The sequence below is a fragment of the Manacus candei genome, unplaced genomic scaffold (genome assembly GCF_025592945.1).
Source record: "Manacus candei isolate 608988 ecotype Guabito, Panama unplaced genomic scaffold, ASM2559294v1 h1tg000020l, whole genome shotgun sequence".
NCBI classification, from domain to species: domain Eukaryota; kingdom Metazoa; phylum Chordata; class Aves; order Passeriformes; family Pipridae; genus Manacus; species Manacus candei.
In genome coordinates this window covers 4,632,390-4,649,195 of record NW_026138068.1, presented here as the reverse complement: position 1 = coordinate 4,649,195, position 16,806 = coordinate 4,632,390, and the positions used below count along the sequence as shown (strand labels likewise).

At 51.0% G+C, this 16,806-nt stretch overlaps 1 protein-coding gene across 4 annotated transcripts in view; it reads right to left on the bottom strand.

The window, feature by feature from the left end:
- Positions 1 to 16,806, bottom strand: part of TMEM132B (transmembrane protein 132B) — a 323,947-nt gene that overhangs the window by 215,483 nt on the left and 91,658 nt on the right. The window contains exon 1 of one of the 4 annotated variants that reach the window (XM_051785676.1): positions 13,097 to 13,309. The exons of 1 other annotated variant lie outside the window; for it this stretch is intronic. In XM_051785676.1, coding sequence (XP_051641636.1) covers positions 13,097 to 13,181 — 85 coding nt within the window. In that variant the 5' untranslated portion in view covers positions 13,182 to 13,309. Of the gene's footprint in view, positions 1 to 8,035; positions 8,117 to 13,096; positions 13,310 to 16,806 lie in introns of those variants that run through there. 2 more of the 4 variants (XM_051785678.1, XM_051785677.1) reach the window with 2 other exon arrangements.

Below are 16,806 nucleotides of genomic sequence, written 5' to 3'. Positions count from 1 at the left end.
TGTTGGTTTTGGCTTGCTGGAACAAGGTTCTTTACTAGTCAGAACCCCAATCTGACTTACAAAGCCTTCAGGCCAAACTCATGACAATCAAAGATTAACCTGGGTAAAAACAATTAGAACTTGGCCAACTTTAGACACCAGGCAACAACAAGAACCACCAGTAACCTTGACATCATGACCTCTAGTGCTCCAGGTGCCTGGTCAGAGGGGTGCTTTGGGGTGAGATGAGATGCAAGAAAGGAATGGCCACGTCCTGGCAAGTGGCACACTATCATTTATTGGGCAACTCGAGGCACAGCGACACTGCTGACTCACAGAAGGGCTGAAACACCAGGAACCACTGCACTGGAGCATCCATCATGCCACTGCCATCGTGCCCTGGGAGCAGGCAGAGACATGTTCATGTGGGCACTTCCCACAATCACACCACAACTGAGCTCGCTCTGGTGCGCTGAACCACTTGATTCATGGGGAGGCTTTGATGTGCAAATTAATCATTATAACTTTTAACTGAGCTAATATAAACGTCATATGTTGTTAATTACACAATGCAGGGAGGAAAAAAAATCGCGAATGAATTTAACCGCTTAATCTAATCGGGATGTCAAATTCTGTTTTAATTACAAATTGTTGTGTAGCAGCAAAGCATCTGCTGAAATTCAGCGACTCTGGTCCCACAGCAAAGTCCCACTGTGTCTCACTCGTGTGCTCAGCATCCAGCTCTGCTCACTGCAGCCCCGACCACCCCCAAACACCAGGCCAAGCCTGTGGCACTGAGCTTGCAATGCTCAAACCCCACCGTTTGTAACCCCTCTTTTAATCTGAATGAATATTTCCATACGCGGGGGCAGAAACCTCTACGATCTTCCCCCAACTCAGTGCTTGTCAATTTACATAAGCAAGAATCAAGTGGTGCCTTTGGAGCCTGTTTCCTCTCGGTCCTTTCAGTTAAGGGGAAAGGAAAAATAAAATGAGATTACAAAGAAAAACCAAAACCAACCAACCAAACAAACCCCCCCCCCCAAAAAAAAAAAGAAAAAAACAAACAAACAAAAAAAACCACTCCCAAAATTTTGTAGTGCCTAGAGCAAGTTCTTACAACCAAATTAAAATCCCTGAATGTTGTGGCTTTTAACTGAGACACCAATACAGCCAAGCAGCCACAGCAGGGCAATGCACCTGCCTAATGCATCAGCTTGATAATGTGTTACCATGAGGTACGTCATGATGAAGTTGCTCTCTGTCCGACTGTCCCTGCAGAAAAACATCCACCTGCCAATAACTCTGCTGGTAATTACCCAGAGAGTTTCAGGGAAGACAGAAGTCCTCTGAAATGTACAGCAGAAACATAGTATCTAAAAAAAGACAACCTATTGTCTCCTTATATTATTTTTTAACTTGATACAGCTCCCACTTGCCAAAAAGAGGGGGGATAAAACCAACACAGCCTCTGAGCACTATAATGTGCTTCAGATTTTGCCACAATGTTACCCACATTAAAGCAAAAACCTGCAGTATTTTTGGTTGGGTTTTTTTTTGAACACCAGGGGGCTGATTACTGTGAAATGATCTTAGGCTTCTCCCACTAAGTGGACAGATGGATTGCTACTTTTGCAACTTCTTTTTGCAGCGTTGAATTCAGTTGCTGGCGGGAGGCTCCGTTCCAGCACTCTCCAGCATCATTTCTCTCCTTGCACTTGTCATCTCGCTTCCCAGCCTGAGGCTGGGGTATGGAAGGGGCTCTCTGCATGGCACAGGAATGTGCACACACCCTCTGAGCAAAGGCTGGACCCCACCATGTCGGTACCACACGAGCCCTGCGCCTCTCTCGTGCCCACCACCCTGGGGGAGAGAGAATAGCAGAGGCACACCAGAGCCCCACACCTGGATTTTCATGCCAAGGGAGGAGCTGGTGGTGATGATATGGAGAGAAATGCCACCAGCACAAGCCACACCAAAAATGAGGTCTCTCCAGCATTCCAGCAACCAATCTGGAATTTAAAAGCTTCTGCGAGGTGAGAAAGAAACAAAAAGCACTGCTAGGCAAAAGTCATCTCCTTAACTATTCTTTAAAGGAGAAATTTTACAAAGTGAAAACTGAAACGCTGCCAAACTTCATCCCTTCTTCCCTGACAAACACATCGAGCCCATTCAGAGTGGCTCACGAACAGTTGTGAACAATTTGGGTCCCTGGACAGCAGTCACTGCACTTGCAACCCATCATTCTCACAGGCAAAAACACAGCTGGTCGGGAGAAGAACTCAAAAGAAATGTCTCAGCATGCAGGGAAGAGAACTGCTCATTCAGAAAGTGCTTTTTAGTAATCAGTCCTCTGAGGGGACAGTGCCTGACATGCCCACTGTTGGGCATCATCCTACTGCAGCCCAGGGACTGCAGCCCCTTTAAGACAAGGACAAGGGACAGAAGGAGGAAACACTCAGTTTGATCCGAGGAAGTGAAAAACCTCAGGAAAAGCAAACTGCCAGCCCCAGGAATGACTAAGCACAGAGCCAGGCAAGGCAGGCACAGAGCTGGCTAAAGCAGCCACACAGCTCCCGTTCCCAGATCCGTGCCAGCTCTGAAGATGTGCTGTGTGGAAAAGCCATTTCTGAGGGGGGAAAAAAAAAACAAACCTAAACCTAAAAACAAGGACCCAGTTCTTTAGCAAGCCTGTGAACTGCCTGTGAGTGTCTATAAGCATCCTCATCCGTCTGTAACTCCTGCTGATGCACAGATAGCAATATATGGGTCAATAATCGTTTATCTAAAGATATGTGTCAGCCCATCTCTCCTCCGCTCTCTGACAAACCTTTTACAACAACAACTTACTTTAACCCTGAATTATCTGCCTCTGCTCATCTTCAGGGAGAATCAGCACGGCAGAGAAAGAAGCAGGCAATTCCCTGTGATCTGAAAGCTCACTTTCTAAATCAAATCAATTTTTCTAACGTAATTTGCCTCATCTAAATCACTGACCCATGCATTTTCTCACAATCCTTTGACAAGCGCTGCACCAATTGAAGCAAAGCTAAAACACTTCAACCAGACCAATTCATAGAAGTCTTTAGAGGAATTCTTTCATCGCTTTAATTAATTCTTTAAGTACCACAGTGGGATGCTCTGAATTCAAACCCAGTCCAAGGAGTAATGATTATACTAATGGGAGAAGCTTCGCAGTAAATAAATGCAAGTGCCCTGCTGAAAGACATCATTTTCAATAGGAGACTGCCATTCAGGGAAGATAACTGTGTTTTGGAGATAATAACTCAGATGATGAAGTCCCACAGACTGAAGCCTGAAACAGCAATTCCCAGACTCTCCACACCTAACAGGGAAGCATTTTGATGGATACACATTAGAGCTGGAGCTGCTCCTGCTCTCAGCCCTTTGCTGGCCACTGTCCCACCATGATCATCACCTCAGACACAAGTCCGTGTAGCAGCTGAAACTGCAGCAATACAGGATTGATTCAGCCTGTCCAGCTGCAAACCCTCTCCCCTCCCCACCCAGCCTTCAGCTGGGGCTGAGCATCAGCCACGAGAGCTGGAATTTATCAGTGGCTCTTTTAACACAATAGACCACAGGCACAGGGGAGGGATGAGGGGTTTGCAGCTGTGACAAAAGGAAACTGCTCCTCTTGGATGGGCTCAGTGCTGGAAACCACACGTGGGGCGTTTGCCCAGGGGACATGGGGAGTCAGGCTGCTGACACACACTTGGACTTGTCTTTATTGGCACCGCTGGCACAGGAAGGCAAGGTGGGACTGTCACACTGCAGGTGAGCTGTGAGGAAAGAGGGCCTAGGGCAGTTTGGGAAAACATCTAAAAGTTTGCTGGTTGGTGCTGGAACCAAAGCAATGACTTCTCTTTGACCTTCCCTTTTTTTTTTTAATTGGCTAAATGCAATAAAGCCTTCTAATGCATTCAATGTGTTAGGCTACAATATGCTTTCAAGAGAAAGGGGAGAAGACATTTTAACTCTGGATGAGCAGGATGCTTTGATAAGACATAGCTGAAGCTGTATCCAGGAGCTGATACTTGTCAAAGCTCTGCATCCCCCAGGGCTTACAGTAGACACCAGCAATCTCATTATGACACTGTTATAAGTGAAATAAGGTGCAGAAGATGGATATTTGGGTTGTAAAGGGATATGTCTGAAGAACAGCTCCTCAGTGCAGTCCCTGAAAAGATGTCCCCAGTCCCCATGAGCTGCCCAGCTCTGTCATGCCAGGGAGGTGAGGGCTGGGCACCATCACCTGGGCTCTGCTTTGTAGAGTTGTCTTTGATTTAGCAATAGAGAACATAAACTCCATCTCTCCATTTCTGCTTATGACTTCCCATAACAGTTTTAACAGGCTGGTGCAAATCAAACACAGCAGAAGAACCAACTGTTAATTCAGCCCTTCCCTAGCATAACCCAGGGCACTCAGCCTCACAATGCCAACTCTGGGGCAGCCAAGAGAGCCCTGACACTCATCCACAGGCCTCAGTACAACTCAGGACGGGCCTTGGAGATGCCAAGCAGCTCAGACACCAAAACAAGCCAGGGCTGAGACATGGAGGAAGAGATGGTGCCAAAGCAGGGTTCAGCACACCAGGGCCAACCAACTGGCCACACCACCTCAGTAGGCTCCCATCAAAGGGAGCCTCGCTCCTCAAAGAGCAGCAGCATAAAAAGTCAGCTGTCATCAAAAAATAACCTCAGAGCTCAGCTTCACCCAACACCTCTGTTCTCCCTCCTGCTGCCCCAGGGCCCCTCATGGCAATGATGGAGAGGACAGAGCATGTCTTTGATGGTGCCCACCCTCTTCTCTAAAGCCCTTTGAGATCTACAGGTGAAAGAACGATGAATTATTCATATTTGAAAAGGAAAAAAAATGGCTCAACTCTAATAAAATTCATGCTAGCTTGTGTTTTTCTCTTCCTTGTTTCTCGTCTTTAATGGAGTTGAGCCTTTTTTGCACCAATACTCATGCTAATAACTTTCAGTGGACTACTCCTAAGTGAAAGACAGGAAATGAATAACTGAGCTGCATTAAAAGAAAGGAAAAAAAAAAAAGGAAACCTTTGTATATTAATTCTCATAGTTGTCAGAGATGAGGATTTAATCATGTTAGTAACTAAGCTACTCCATTATTTCCAAACACCTTGGAGCAGAATGTCTTAGTGGGAGATGAATGAGATAGTGGGACTGTAACTGCTTTCCAAGTGTTTTCAGAGCATAATCTATGGCTCATCACCACGTGCATTTCAAGTCCTTGCCCTTTCTTCTCCAAATAACCTCCAGCTGTAAATGTATTTACACGCCAGGTATTTACATGCCAAGCCCAGCTCCTTCTTTAGAGTATTTACCACTCTCTGCTTAACCATTTGTCCCTGTTTAATAGATTTGCCTGGCTGTGGTTTTGGATGGGTGATAGGGTTGGAAAGTTGGGGATTCAGGTCATCCAATAAACGACGGGAGGAAGCAGAGAAGAAAGTAGGCGGATACAGGAGAGGTCTAATGGGCTGTGAAGAGCTCTGCCAAAGGAAGCAGCAGAAGTCCTGCTGCATCCCTGAAAACCAGCCACGCTCAGGAACAGACTGTACCCAACAGCCATCAGAGATGGGAAAGGCAGCTCATTCGCCAACTTTTCCAGCTCTAATTCCCATGATTTGAGGATGGCTGAGGCACACTGACAGAGCTCTGCTGCTTCCAGAGAGCTTACCTTCCTCTCTGGGCACCTCTGCTGCAACCTTTTCAAAGCCTGATTCACGGTGCAGGCATGTGCTGTATCCTTTTTGCTCTCAATGAATGATAGTTAGACTTTGTGTTATTGGTCCCCTCCACCCCCAGCTCTCTTAAGTGCCTTTCAAAACCACCAGTGACATTCCAGACTGCTGTAGCCCCATGGAATCAGGGACAGAAGCACCGTGGGTGGGCTGTTGTCTCTCACCAGACCAGGTGCTCACACTGGCCAGGGATTTGCCCCATGCAGACATCCAGACCAACTCCTTCCAAAGCTCATCTCTGATTTGCTACTTTTTCAATCAAAAACCCAAGTACCAAAAACCAGCCAGCAGCTACTGACTATTTGCAGAGTTTCTAATTACTGCTCGTTGCATAGAAACCTGCTCCATCTGCTCAAGGGTTCCCTTTTAGGGTGCACGGCCTCTGTCTTTTTTCTGTGTGAGTTTCATCCTTTTTTTTTTTGAGCTGCAGCATAAATGTTTTCTTTCCAGAGCTGCAGCATCCATTAAACAGCCCTCCTTCCCCGTTGTGGCAAAGGTCTTGCTGCTAAGCAAAAGCTGTGGCTAATTGACAACAACTCCTAAACTGAGATATAAAGTAGCTGCGTCTGTCACTCATGCAAACAGCTGGCTCTGGCAGCTCAGCTGCTAAGTAATGGAAAATGGTTCAGTTTTCTGACTCGGTGAAGATCCTTTATGAAAGAAATGAACATCTCTGGTGCTACAGAGCCATGCCCTGATCATTTCTGCATCTTAAAAATCTAACATTGCCCATAAAATTCCTAAGTAACATAAACCCTGTTCCTTCTACTACTCTCCCAATCAGAAAAATTGGATTTAAATCACCTGCTGGCAGGTTTATTACAGGGCCCACAAGCAGATAAGGTCCTGTGCACCAGCCCTCTGCACTTAACAGGAAATAAATCTCTGCTATGCCATCTGTTTTTGAAATGTTTCCATACAAGCAAAACAAAACAAAAAAAAAAAACCCCAAAGATAACTTCACCTCTCATTTAACCTTCTAAAGGATTTTATTTCTGGGGCAATGAGGATGACATTTTCCCCTTCTCTAGCAGAAATGTTTTTCTTCCCCAGGCTGATTCACCAAATTCTCCCAGCACTGTGTATTTAGGGCACCTGTTACCCCCGTGTGGATAATTGGCTTGGGATAGAGACAGTTGCTTGGCCAGAGGCACCACTTCCCACACCATCCAGTGGGCTGGTCACAGTGGAAACACCATCTCTGAAGCCTCCTGAACCCCTTGGCCTGGCCAGAATAAGGATTTTCGTCCCTGCTTTTCCATTTAGCCCCAGTCTGAATTGCATCAGTAGGATTTTTCCATCATTTCTTCCCATCCGGGGCAGCTCTGTGGCACTGTCACTGATGTCAAGCCAGAACTGCCTAAAAGGGGTAGTTTCACACCACCCCTTTCCTCACAACCAGCTCTGGCTCCTGCAGAGCCTTTCACTGGATGGCAGCACCATTCCCTGGGGCAGAAGGGCACACAACCACAGAGCCCTGAGAACCCTCTCCCAAAGATTTACCACCTTTATCACCAAAAGCCCATCCTCCTGCCACCACAGGTCTCCTCCTCCACTGCAGGGGAGCGATGGGGCAGAGCAGCTCCTGAGGGCCAGCTGGTGCAGGCACGGTGAGATGAGCAGAGCTGGTTTACATGCAGATTCCAATTAGTTTACTCAGCAGACGGCAGCCCCGTGGAAACCCCTCTGTTCCTGGCTATCCCTCACCCCTCAGGGCACCCCTTTGCTTCGCCCCTGACCACCACCACCAAAAAAATCAGAATAAAGGGAGTTAAAAATCAAATGCTGCACTTCATTTTCACTCCTTTGCCTGAAGTTGCAAGAGACAAGACAGGATGTAATCGTCACTTCCAAAATCATCTCCTGTGACAGGCAAATTGATCAACTGGGGAGGCTGAGCTGCTTTTGAACTTGAACAAACTCACTTCCATGAAAGATGGAATGTTTACATTGCCTCTCAATAGTGTTACTCTCCAGATTTAAGCCATAAGAGTGGTTACTTTAGCCTGCTGAGAGGTGCATAGCTCTTGCCATTTCATCACCAAAATTTGGGAAGAAAGAGTGGTTTTGGTGGGGGGGGGGAACAAAAAAGGGAAAAAAAGAGAAAAGGAAAAAAGAAAGTGTGCTTGAATCTGGAGCACATCATAAATTCATGAAGCTTTCTATGTGCTGTCAGAAACAAACACATTTATGTAAACAAAGAAAAGCTCAAAGTGTGCTGCAAGAGAATTTCTGGATAGTGTGGAAGAAACATTAGTATTTACACTGCACCTGAGACTCAAGTCCATCGTGCAGGCTACTGCACAAACAGTGAAGTCCTTCCACACTGAATTTACCCACTACACACACTCCAAGCAGCCCTTGCTTTACATCCCATTGCAGCACTCTAAGTCACAGAGGGGAATGGGAACACCCAGGGAAAGGCAGGCACTGGGCAATCCCCATCCCCTCCCGTAAGTTATCCCCAGGGACCTCTTTCCTTGTAACTTCTGCCTGCCCATCCTCACGTGGGAACAGCTTCCCCTGAAATGCCAGCTGGGAAACTCCCAGCAGCACGAAATCGAAGCATCTTCCATGACATCTAGAGCACCACATGGTAACTCACACTCCCAGCCTCCGTGGCACGTCAGTGCGAGAGGATCTGACAGCCGTAGTCGGGGAAAGCACCACGTGCCAGCACATCAGCTGAGCCACTGACAGGGGTAAGAGCTAATGCTGTGCCAACAAACCAAGTCACCGCTTGTCATTAACAAACATTAGTTATATTTAGGCGGGGAGGGAAGGGGGAACCCAGTTCTGTGAATTAAATTTGTTGAGCTGACAGTATTTACTTCGGTGGGATGGCTTCTCATTCGCTGGGAGGTTTATTAAGGCCAGAAGACCTTAGTTTCACTTGCTTCATGCAGGATGTAAGAGACTGTCACCTCCCCTTTGTTCCCCGGTCACACCTCTGAGAGAGAGCACAGGTTTGCAGCCACCTGCACGAGCGAGAGACATGGCTTGGTGAAGCCACCTCTCCATCACAGCAAAACTCCTGCTTCACACCAGCATCAGCCACCGAGGTCAGGACAAGCAGCACTTGAGTTGCCATAACCCAGTGCTCTGAATAACAACACCCTTTGCTTCCACCACGCTTCAGCAGAGGGACCCTGCTGGGACACAGCCAGCACAGATCTCCTGAGCAGCCTGGCTGCCAAGCACATTTCTGAGGAGATACAGAGAAGGGCAGGAGGATCTCCATTCAGTGTGGGGTCAGCACAGTCCCATCAATGGGAAATGGCAAAACCCTACATACCCTAAGGCCCCAGGTAACTCAGATCCCTCTGCCATGGTCCTGGTGCACAGACTCTTCTCCCCAGGTGCTTTGAAACAAGGGAGTCCTTGCCCAGAGACTGTGCACACCAAACATCTGCCTGGGCTCAAAGAGCAACCAAATCCGTGATTGCAAACCCATCACAGCAGTTAAATAAATGGAGCCATCTCTGGCTCAGGAATGCATCCTTGATCCAAAAATCCTTCTCGAGGCACAAACCCTGTCCCAGCCTCAGCCAGCCTGTGCTCTGACCTTGTACAGCTGCTCCTGGGCTCGTACCTTCCTCGCCATGCTAAGCTGCTTTAAGTATGGAGATAATGGGGCTGGGAATGCCTATCATTCCCAGCAATAAAATACACCAAATTAATTGCGCTTCATTGATTTTTTTTTTTAATGTAACTATTATGACATTCAAACCTCAGGAGACTCCATTGATCAGCCAGAGTCAAGTGTCAGTGAATGGAGTTCTGTGACCAAGCCTCACAAATCCAAGAAAATAGTCAAAACCCAAAACCAGTCAGTGATGTGGACTTCCCCATTTCAAATACGAAAAAGAGGCTGCAGCATGGGTGACAGGAGATGTTGAAGTGAAAAATGCTGTGCAGGGCAAGTCACACAGTTGCCTCCTGCATTCCCAGAGAGCCCAATGCTGATCACAGCAACAATGCATAAATCCAGAGTAGTTTCACTGACTTCAGAGGAGCTGCTCTAGATTTACACTGATGGGAAGTAAAATCAGAGTATCTGAAATATATTGCTCTAATGGATGCTGGAGCAAAAGAGGCAGTATATTTCAGACTTCTTCCCCTACCCCAGTATCCCCCAAATCACATCATTTTGAACAGCCACTGCATGGAATGTTGAGATCTGTACTAATCTGAGGAAAATAACCCACATTTCAACAGTTCTGCAAATCTATTGTACCGTAGATAACACAGGTCTTTCATTTCTCTTCCTAAAGAGACTCTGAATAAAAAGTGCCTCCATATTATGTAGAGTGATACAGGGACACATAATAAAATAAGCATAATGTCTCTCCACCCACACCTCCCCGGAGCCAGAGTCTAAAAGCAATTCGCAGGTCCTTCCTCACGCTCAGATGACAGCAGCCCAGGCGCGTCCTACAGGGGCTGAAGGAGCCTGTTCAATAAGCTCTGCACGCCCCATTCCCGCGTTCCCACACCTGCTCCGGGGTGCAAGGCAGGGGAGCGAGCCCGGGGAGAACAGCAGCAGGCACGAAAACAAAATATTCAGGTAACTCATCCAATGCCACTCACAGGATACCTATTCACGTAACCTCGGAGACAGCTCCGCCGCCGCCAGCGAGGAAGGCGGCCAAAACCCTGCCTAGATGCCAGCAACAAACGGGGGCCTGCTGCCAGCGAGAGACATCCTCGAGCTCAGCGTGAGCGGCCTTCGGCTGCCAAGCACACACGCACACCCTCTGCTCGCAGCCGTGCGCGCCAGCAGCCGGGCCGCCAGAGACCCGGGGCAGGAGAGTGATCTCTTAATTGGACCTTCACAAAGCTATTTAGGGGACCTGCCTGACAGGCGAACAAATGCCACCCGCTTTGAAGCGGCTGGAGAAACCCAGCCTGGTGCATCTCCGGTCCCCGAAACGCAGCCTGCCCAGAGCCGGCCCCGGCGAGGGGGGGAAGGAAGGCAGCAAAGGCAAATAAATAGAGAAAAATGGCAAGAGCCCAACGCGACCGTCTGTGTGAGCCAGGAGCTTTGCAGGGATGGCAGCACCGCGGCATGACTCATGCAGGTGTCTCTCCCGTCTGCAACAACCCAAACCAAGATGCGGTTCGTTAACCCCTGTAATCCAGAGGAGAAAGCGGAGCCGGATCGCAGCGAGCCGCAGGAGGACCAGCACAGCCCCGGAGGGAGGCGTTCCCGGGCTCTGCCACCGCTCGCCTCTTTCGGAAGAGGTTTCCCCACATCCCAAACCCCCTCTCCACACACAGACGTTGCTGCGGTCCACGCCAGGGGTGGGACAGGGCAGGGGCAGAGCTCCGCTACGAAAGCAGAGGGATGCTGCAGCCGAGAGAGGCGCAGGCGGGGAGCGGATTCGTTATTCACAGCTTGAGCTGAGAGCGCACTGCGAGTTCCTAAAGCGCACATTGTGCAGGGAGGATTCAGAGCGGCGGAGAGGGATGGGTACGTCGGTAGGTTTGCAGCCACAAACTGTTTCAAAGTGGGTTTCCATATGTTTAAGCACTCGGAGCGCTGGAAGAATTACACCCACAGCCCAATCTCACCATGGTAGCTACCCACACAGGAGGAGAGAATATCAGGGTAAAGATTATCATTAATGTGGCTAAGCAATAAATAAAAAAAAAAAAAAGAAAGAAAGAAAGAAAACTTGTTCCTTCGCTGCTCCTAACTCTCTCCTCAAATAAAAGGAGAGGTGCATGAGTACAGGGCATCACACTGGCAACAGAAAGCCATCATTCCGCAGGGCACTGCTCATGCCCTGTGTCCTGTGCTCGGTGCCGCACTCCCCACAACCTGCACCCCACTTTCCATGCCCTGCCCCCCAAAGTCTTGCACCCCACACTCGGCACCCCAGTTGCCATGTTGTGCTCAACAGGGTTTCCAAGTGCCCCCGTGGCTGTGCGCTCCCCAGCAGAGGAGGGAGCTGGAGGGCAGGGGCAAGCAGCACTTTTTACGGTGAGCAGAGCAAGGACCCCCTTCTGTCCATCATCTCTGATGGACATCATCAAGGCTGATGTTTCCTTCCTAGCAAATTATTCCTACTGCCCCTGTAGAGACCTTTCCTAAAACACCTCAATGCATTCCTTGTGCCCTACCCTCAATGCATTCCTTGTGCCCTCCCCAGGAACTACAGCTGCTGCTATTACTCCTCCCGTGGATCACTCCCTTTTCACCTAAAATCCTTGCATTTAGGCACACTCTTAAAACCCCCGTGAAGTTTCCCCAGTAGTCCAGGCTCCACGCTACGGCCGAACGTGTGCACCGTCCCGAGCAGCAGTAAAAACAAACGAATCCCCGAGCAACTTCAGCACCGATGCACCTTAATTAATTAGCTTTTAACAACCCCTATTTATTAGGAACAACATCTGCCAGGGAGCTCACGGGAGCAAGCAGGGAAGAACGTCCCCAGAGAAAAGTCCTGCTAAAGACTTTCCCAGGGGCACACCGGGTCTGGCTCTGCCAGCCTGGGGGTGAGCGCCCTTCCCCGGCAAACACCCATCAGGGGGACCCGAAAGGCTGCTCCCGAGTACAGCTGGGGGGGAAATAAAAAAAGAAAAAGAAAAGAACAGAGGGAGAGCAGCTCCCAGCCGCGCTCCCTGCCTCGCAGCTGGCTGCGATAAGGGAATCCCACCTGAGCCCGCCGAAGGGCCTGACCCCTCTCCCCGCCAGCCCACGGAAACCCGCTCCCCTCGGAATAAAGCGGAAGAAAGGCGGCACGAGTATTTTGTTACCGAAGGGATTTAACTCCGGCACATCCTTCCCCCCACCAGCGCCCGTGGATAGTCAGAAAGGACGAGGAGCATTAGGGAGGAGCGGGGGTCGGCCGCGCTGTGGAAAACCCCAAACCCCGCGACCCTTCTCCGTCCCTCAAGCGCTGTGGCAAGCCCAAACTTTTCCTTCCCCCCCGCCTCGAGTCGGCAGCGACCCGCTGGCAGCCGCTGAAGCCGCGGGGCAGCCCCCGCGCAGGAGGCCGGGAACCCGCGACACGCGTGGGGAGGGGCGGGGGGACACACGGGGAGGCAGCGGGGGGGCTGCGGCGGCGGAGCCGGATGGGGAAAACTTTGCGCGCCCCAGAGATGGGGCTCGGAGCGCGTCCCACCCGCAGCGCTGCAGAGGGAGCCCGCGGAGGGAGGGATGGGGAAAACAGTCATAAATAAAAATGGGGGAGGAGGGGGGGAATAAAAGAAATAAGAAGAGTTTAAAAATAAACAAAAAATAAACATGGGGGGTAAAAAAGAACAAACCACAAACATAACCACGGTGCCGGGGTCGCGGCGGCGGGACCAGGGGTTACCTCGGCACAGGAGCAGCAGCGGCGCCAGGAGCAGCGCGGGGCCCCGGGAGAGCATCCTCTTTGTTCCATGCCCAGAAGTAGTCATGGTGCTGATTTATTTGGAGAGGGGCGGCTGAGCGGGGCGGGGGGGGCCGGGGGTGTCGCGGCGGAGCCCGTAACCACTCCCCCCGCTCCCGCCCGCTCCTGCTCCGTCCGGCGGCGGGGCCGGCGCCCGCCGAGCGTGGGGAGGGGGTGTCCCCTCTCCCCGCCGGCCCCGCGCTCACGGCCGCCCCCGCCGCATCCCCGCCCCGGGGGGGCACCGGCGCCGCCCCCGCCCGCGGCAGCAGCAGCGGCAGCAGCAGCGGCGGCTCCCCCGGGGCAGCGGGCGCGGTGCCGGGGGCTGCGGAGGCGGCGCGGGCGGGCGGGGGCGGCGCCGGTGCCGCCGGGCTCACCTGAGCAGGGTCAGGGCGGGATGAGGGGACAGCCCCGCAGGTGCCCCGCAGCGCCCCTCGGGAGCAGCGAGAAGCGGAGCCCCGTATAGCCCTTTTCTCGCCACCCCCACTCCCTCCGCCCGATGCCGGCGGCCCGCGGGAGTTTCTCCCGGGGTGGGCTGGGAGCGCCCCGGGGCCGGTCCCGCAGCCCGGGGCGGCGGCGGGGGAAGTGCGGGGTCGGGGTCGGGTTTGGGGTCGGGGTCGGGTTTGGGGTCGGGGTCGGGGTTGGGGTTGGGGGGGGTTCGCTCGGCGGCCGCGGGCGTCGGGAAGAGCGCGGGCCCCCCCTGGCGGCCGCCGCCGTCACTGCGCGGGGCCGCTGCGGGCGCGGTGCGGGAACGGGCGCGGGGGGAGCGCGGGGGGAGCGCGGGGCATCCCAGGGGGGTGCGAAGGGTATCCTGGGGGTGTGAGAGCATCTCAGGGGGTGTGGGAGTGTCCCGAGGGGTGTGAGAGCATCTCAGGGGGTGTGGGAGTGTCCCGAGGGGTGTGCAAAGGGCACCTCGAGGAATGTGAGGGTATCCCAGGAGCTGTGCAAAGGGAGTCCCAAGGAGTGTGCAAAGGGTATCCCAGGGGATGTGAAGGTGTCCCAAGGGGTGTGAGAGCATCCCAAAGTGTGTACAAATGGCATCCAAGGGGTGTGCAAAGGGAATCCTGAGGACTCTGCAAAAGGCATCCCGGAGGATGTGAGGTTGTCCCAAGGGGTGTGCAAAAAGCATCCCAAGGGGCGTGGGGGTGTGCAAAGGGCCCCCTGGGGCTGTGCAAAGGGTGTTCCAAGGGCTGTGCAAAAGAAGCCCCAAGGGGTGTGAGGGCACCCCGGGGGATGTGCGAAGGGTGTCCCAAGGAGTGTGCAGTGGGAGTGAGGAGGGTGCCCAGGGCAGTGCTGGCAGCACCAGCAGCACGCCCAGGGGAGCCTCTCACACACCCCTTCCCAGCGGGATCACCCTGGGTGGCACTTTGCCAATAGAGACAAGCGCTGCCCGTGTTCCCTTCCCTGGAATGTAAACACATCCCAGTGTTGGAACCAGAAATCCACTCAAAATCCACTCATCCCTAATTGCTGGGAGTTGTTACTGTGATTGCAGTAAAACCAGCGAGGTAGAGAAACAAAAAGAGAGGGAAAACTAAACCCATCCCCTGGGCTCTCCAGCAGTTCTGCAAACACGTCTCCAAGTTTGATTTTTTTCTCTCCCTGCATAAACAAACGCTTCTGTAGTACTTGCTGTAATCTTGTTTGCTCCATAACCACTCCTAGGAATGTCATAAAAAATTTAACTCTAATATTTTACCACTCCACACAAACACGAACGTGAATAAATGCTTATCTCCCATGTAGGGAAATGTACATCAGCATGAAAGCACACAGGAATCAACCTCAGGCTGGAAGAACTGGACCCACACAGGCGGAGAAAAAACAAAATCCAAGAGGACCCAAAGATTTGGTTTCCTCTGAGAAGGTAAAACTAATAAACAAGTATATAAAATGCCTAAAAAGCAGTAATGAGAAGCGTTTTGCTGTCTGCTCTTGGTACCTGATCTAATAAAATACCACCAGAATATTTAGTTGCTAGTGGAAATCTGGTGACCCAAAATAAGGGAATTAGCTGCTTTAGACATCCCATTTCTTTCCTGGGGAGTGTGGGGGGATGTTGGGTTTGCCATGGGCAGCCAGCTGAAGGTCCATGGGCCGCCTCTGACCGGGATGGGTCACTGTGGGTCTTGTACCACTATGAAAGAAATGTGCAAAGGGGTGTGCAAGGGGCATCCAAGGGCTGGGCATCCAAGGGCTGTGCACCCAGAGCATCCCAAAGGTGTCCATGAGCTCTGCCCTGTGGCTCAGCTGCATTCTCTGGGGGCAGCAGCTCAGGGGGTTTACAGGGGCACAGTGTGATAGGAGACAATCCCTTGTGCAGCTCAAACCCAGCACTGACCCCCTGGTGGGGCACCCTGGACCAGCACCTTGTCCTGTCCCCCTCATCAGCCCAAATCCTGCACACACCTCGCCTTTGTGGAAGCTTTGGGAAGCATTTAGACTTTATTCTGTCATTGCTGCACATTTTTAAGTAGGATTTTATATCCAACATGTGAAAGAAAATCCAAAGTGAGAAATTTTGCAGACTGCCAAAGTGCTGACAGGGAAGTGATCCCACTTTCAGAGATCCAGGTGCATTGGCTGAGAGGTGCTCATCCCCAGTCCCATTCTTCCCATACAGGACTAGTCTGGTTAACATCTTCCCAAACTTGTGCTTAAGATGGATAGTAAGGTTGCAGTGATCCATTATGTGCCTCTCAGCCTAATAAAGCAATAAACTCTTCTCCCTCCTCTGCAAAATGCTTTAATGCTTTTACTGCCTTTTAATGAAAGGTAATATTCCGGTAAAAATGAAGGGGAAACAAGTATTAGGTGGTGCCTACAGACTCTAAGATAGTTGCTGTGGTATAACCCTCTCTCCTTCCAACAGCTCTCTTTGTGTTGCAAGAAACAAACCATAACAAAACCAAATATACACAGTAATAAACACTTCTGGGGCTTTGGGGCTGAACACTAGGGACTGTGTACAAATTAACAGGTGAAACACAAGTTGTCACAGGGAAAGAGCATCAGAATTAGGGATTTTCCAGCTCAGAAAATGCCTTGCAGGGTGAGCCCACGGTTGAGAAGCTGCTCCATGACAGGTGTTCTGGGGAGTGGGGGGAGCAAACCCGTTGGAGAGCCAGCTGATCACAAACTACAAGGGCAGCCAGGATTAATTTCCCTCACTGAGGTTAAAAGAGGAGGCGTGAAAAAACAGAAGGGGATTATTGGGAGATGCAAAAAGCATGAGGAAGAATTGCAGGTTAATCAACAAAATAATAAACAGCTACAGCTGATGAAGCACAGCTTCCTCATCAAAGCAAACAGGACAATAAGTGCTCCTCGACTGAGTTTGCACAATTCATTGGAGCTTCTGGTTTCCATATCACTGCTGAGCCATTTCCAAGCTCCTTAGCTGGTTTACAGCCTGCCTTGTCTCTCCCTGTCTTCTTCTGGTGCGAGAGCATCAAAAGGGACGTGAGGAGATGCCACCGAGACAGCCGAGCCGCCCGCGGTGCCATAATCTGTGTCTCCCATATGTGATCCTCAAAATAATTCTTTTCCCAAAGGAGATTTTCTTTTAAGTTATTCCGGTGGGATGTTGCTGCACTTTCTTTGTGCCGGCGTGACTTTGCACACAGAGGCAACCTGTGTTATGAGAGACTTGAAAG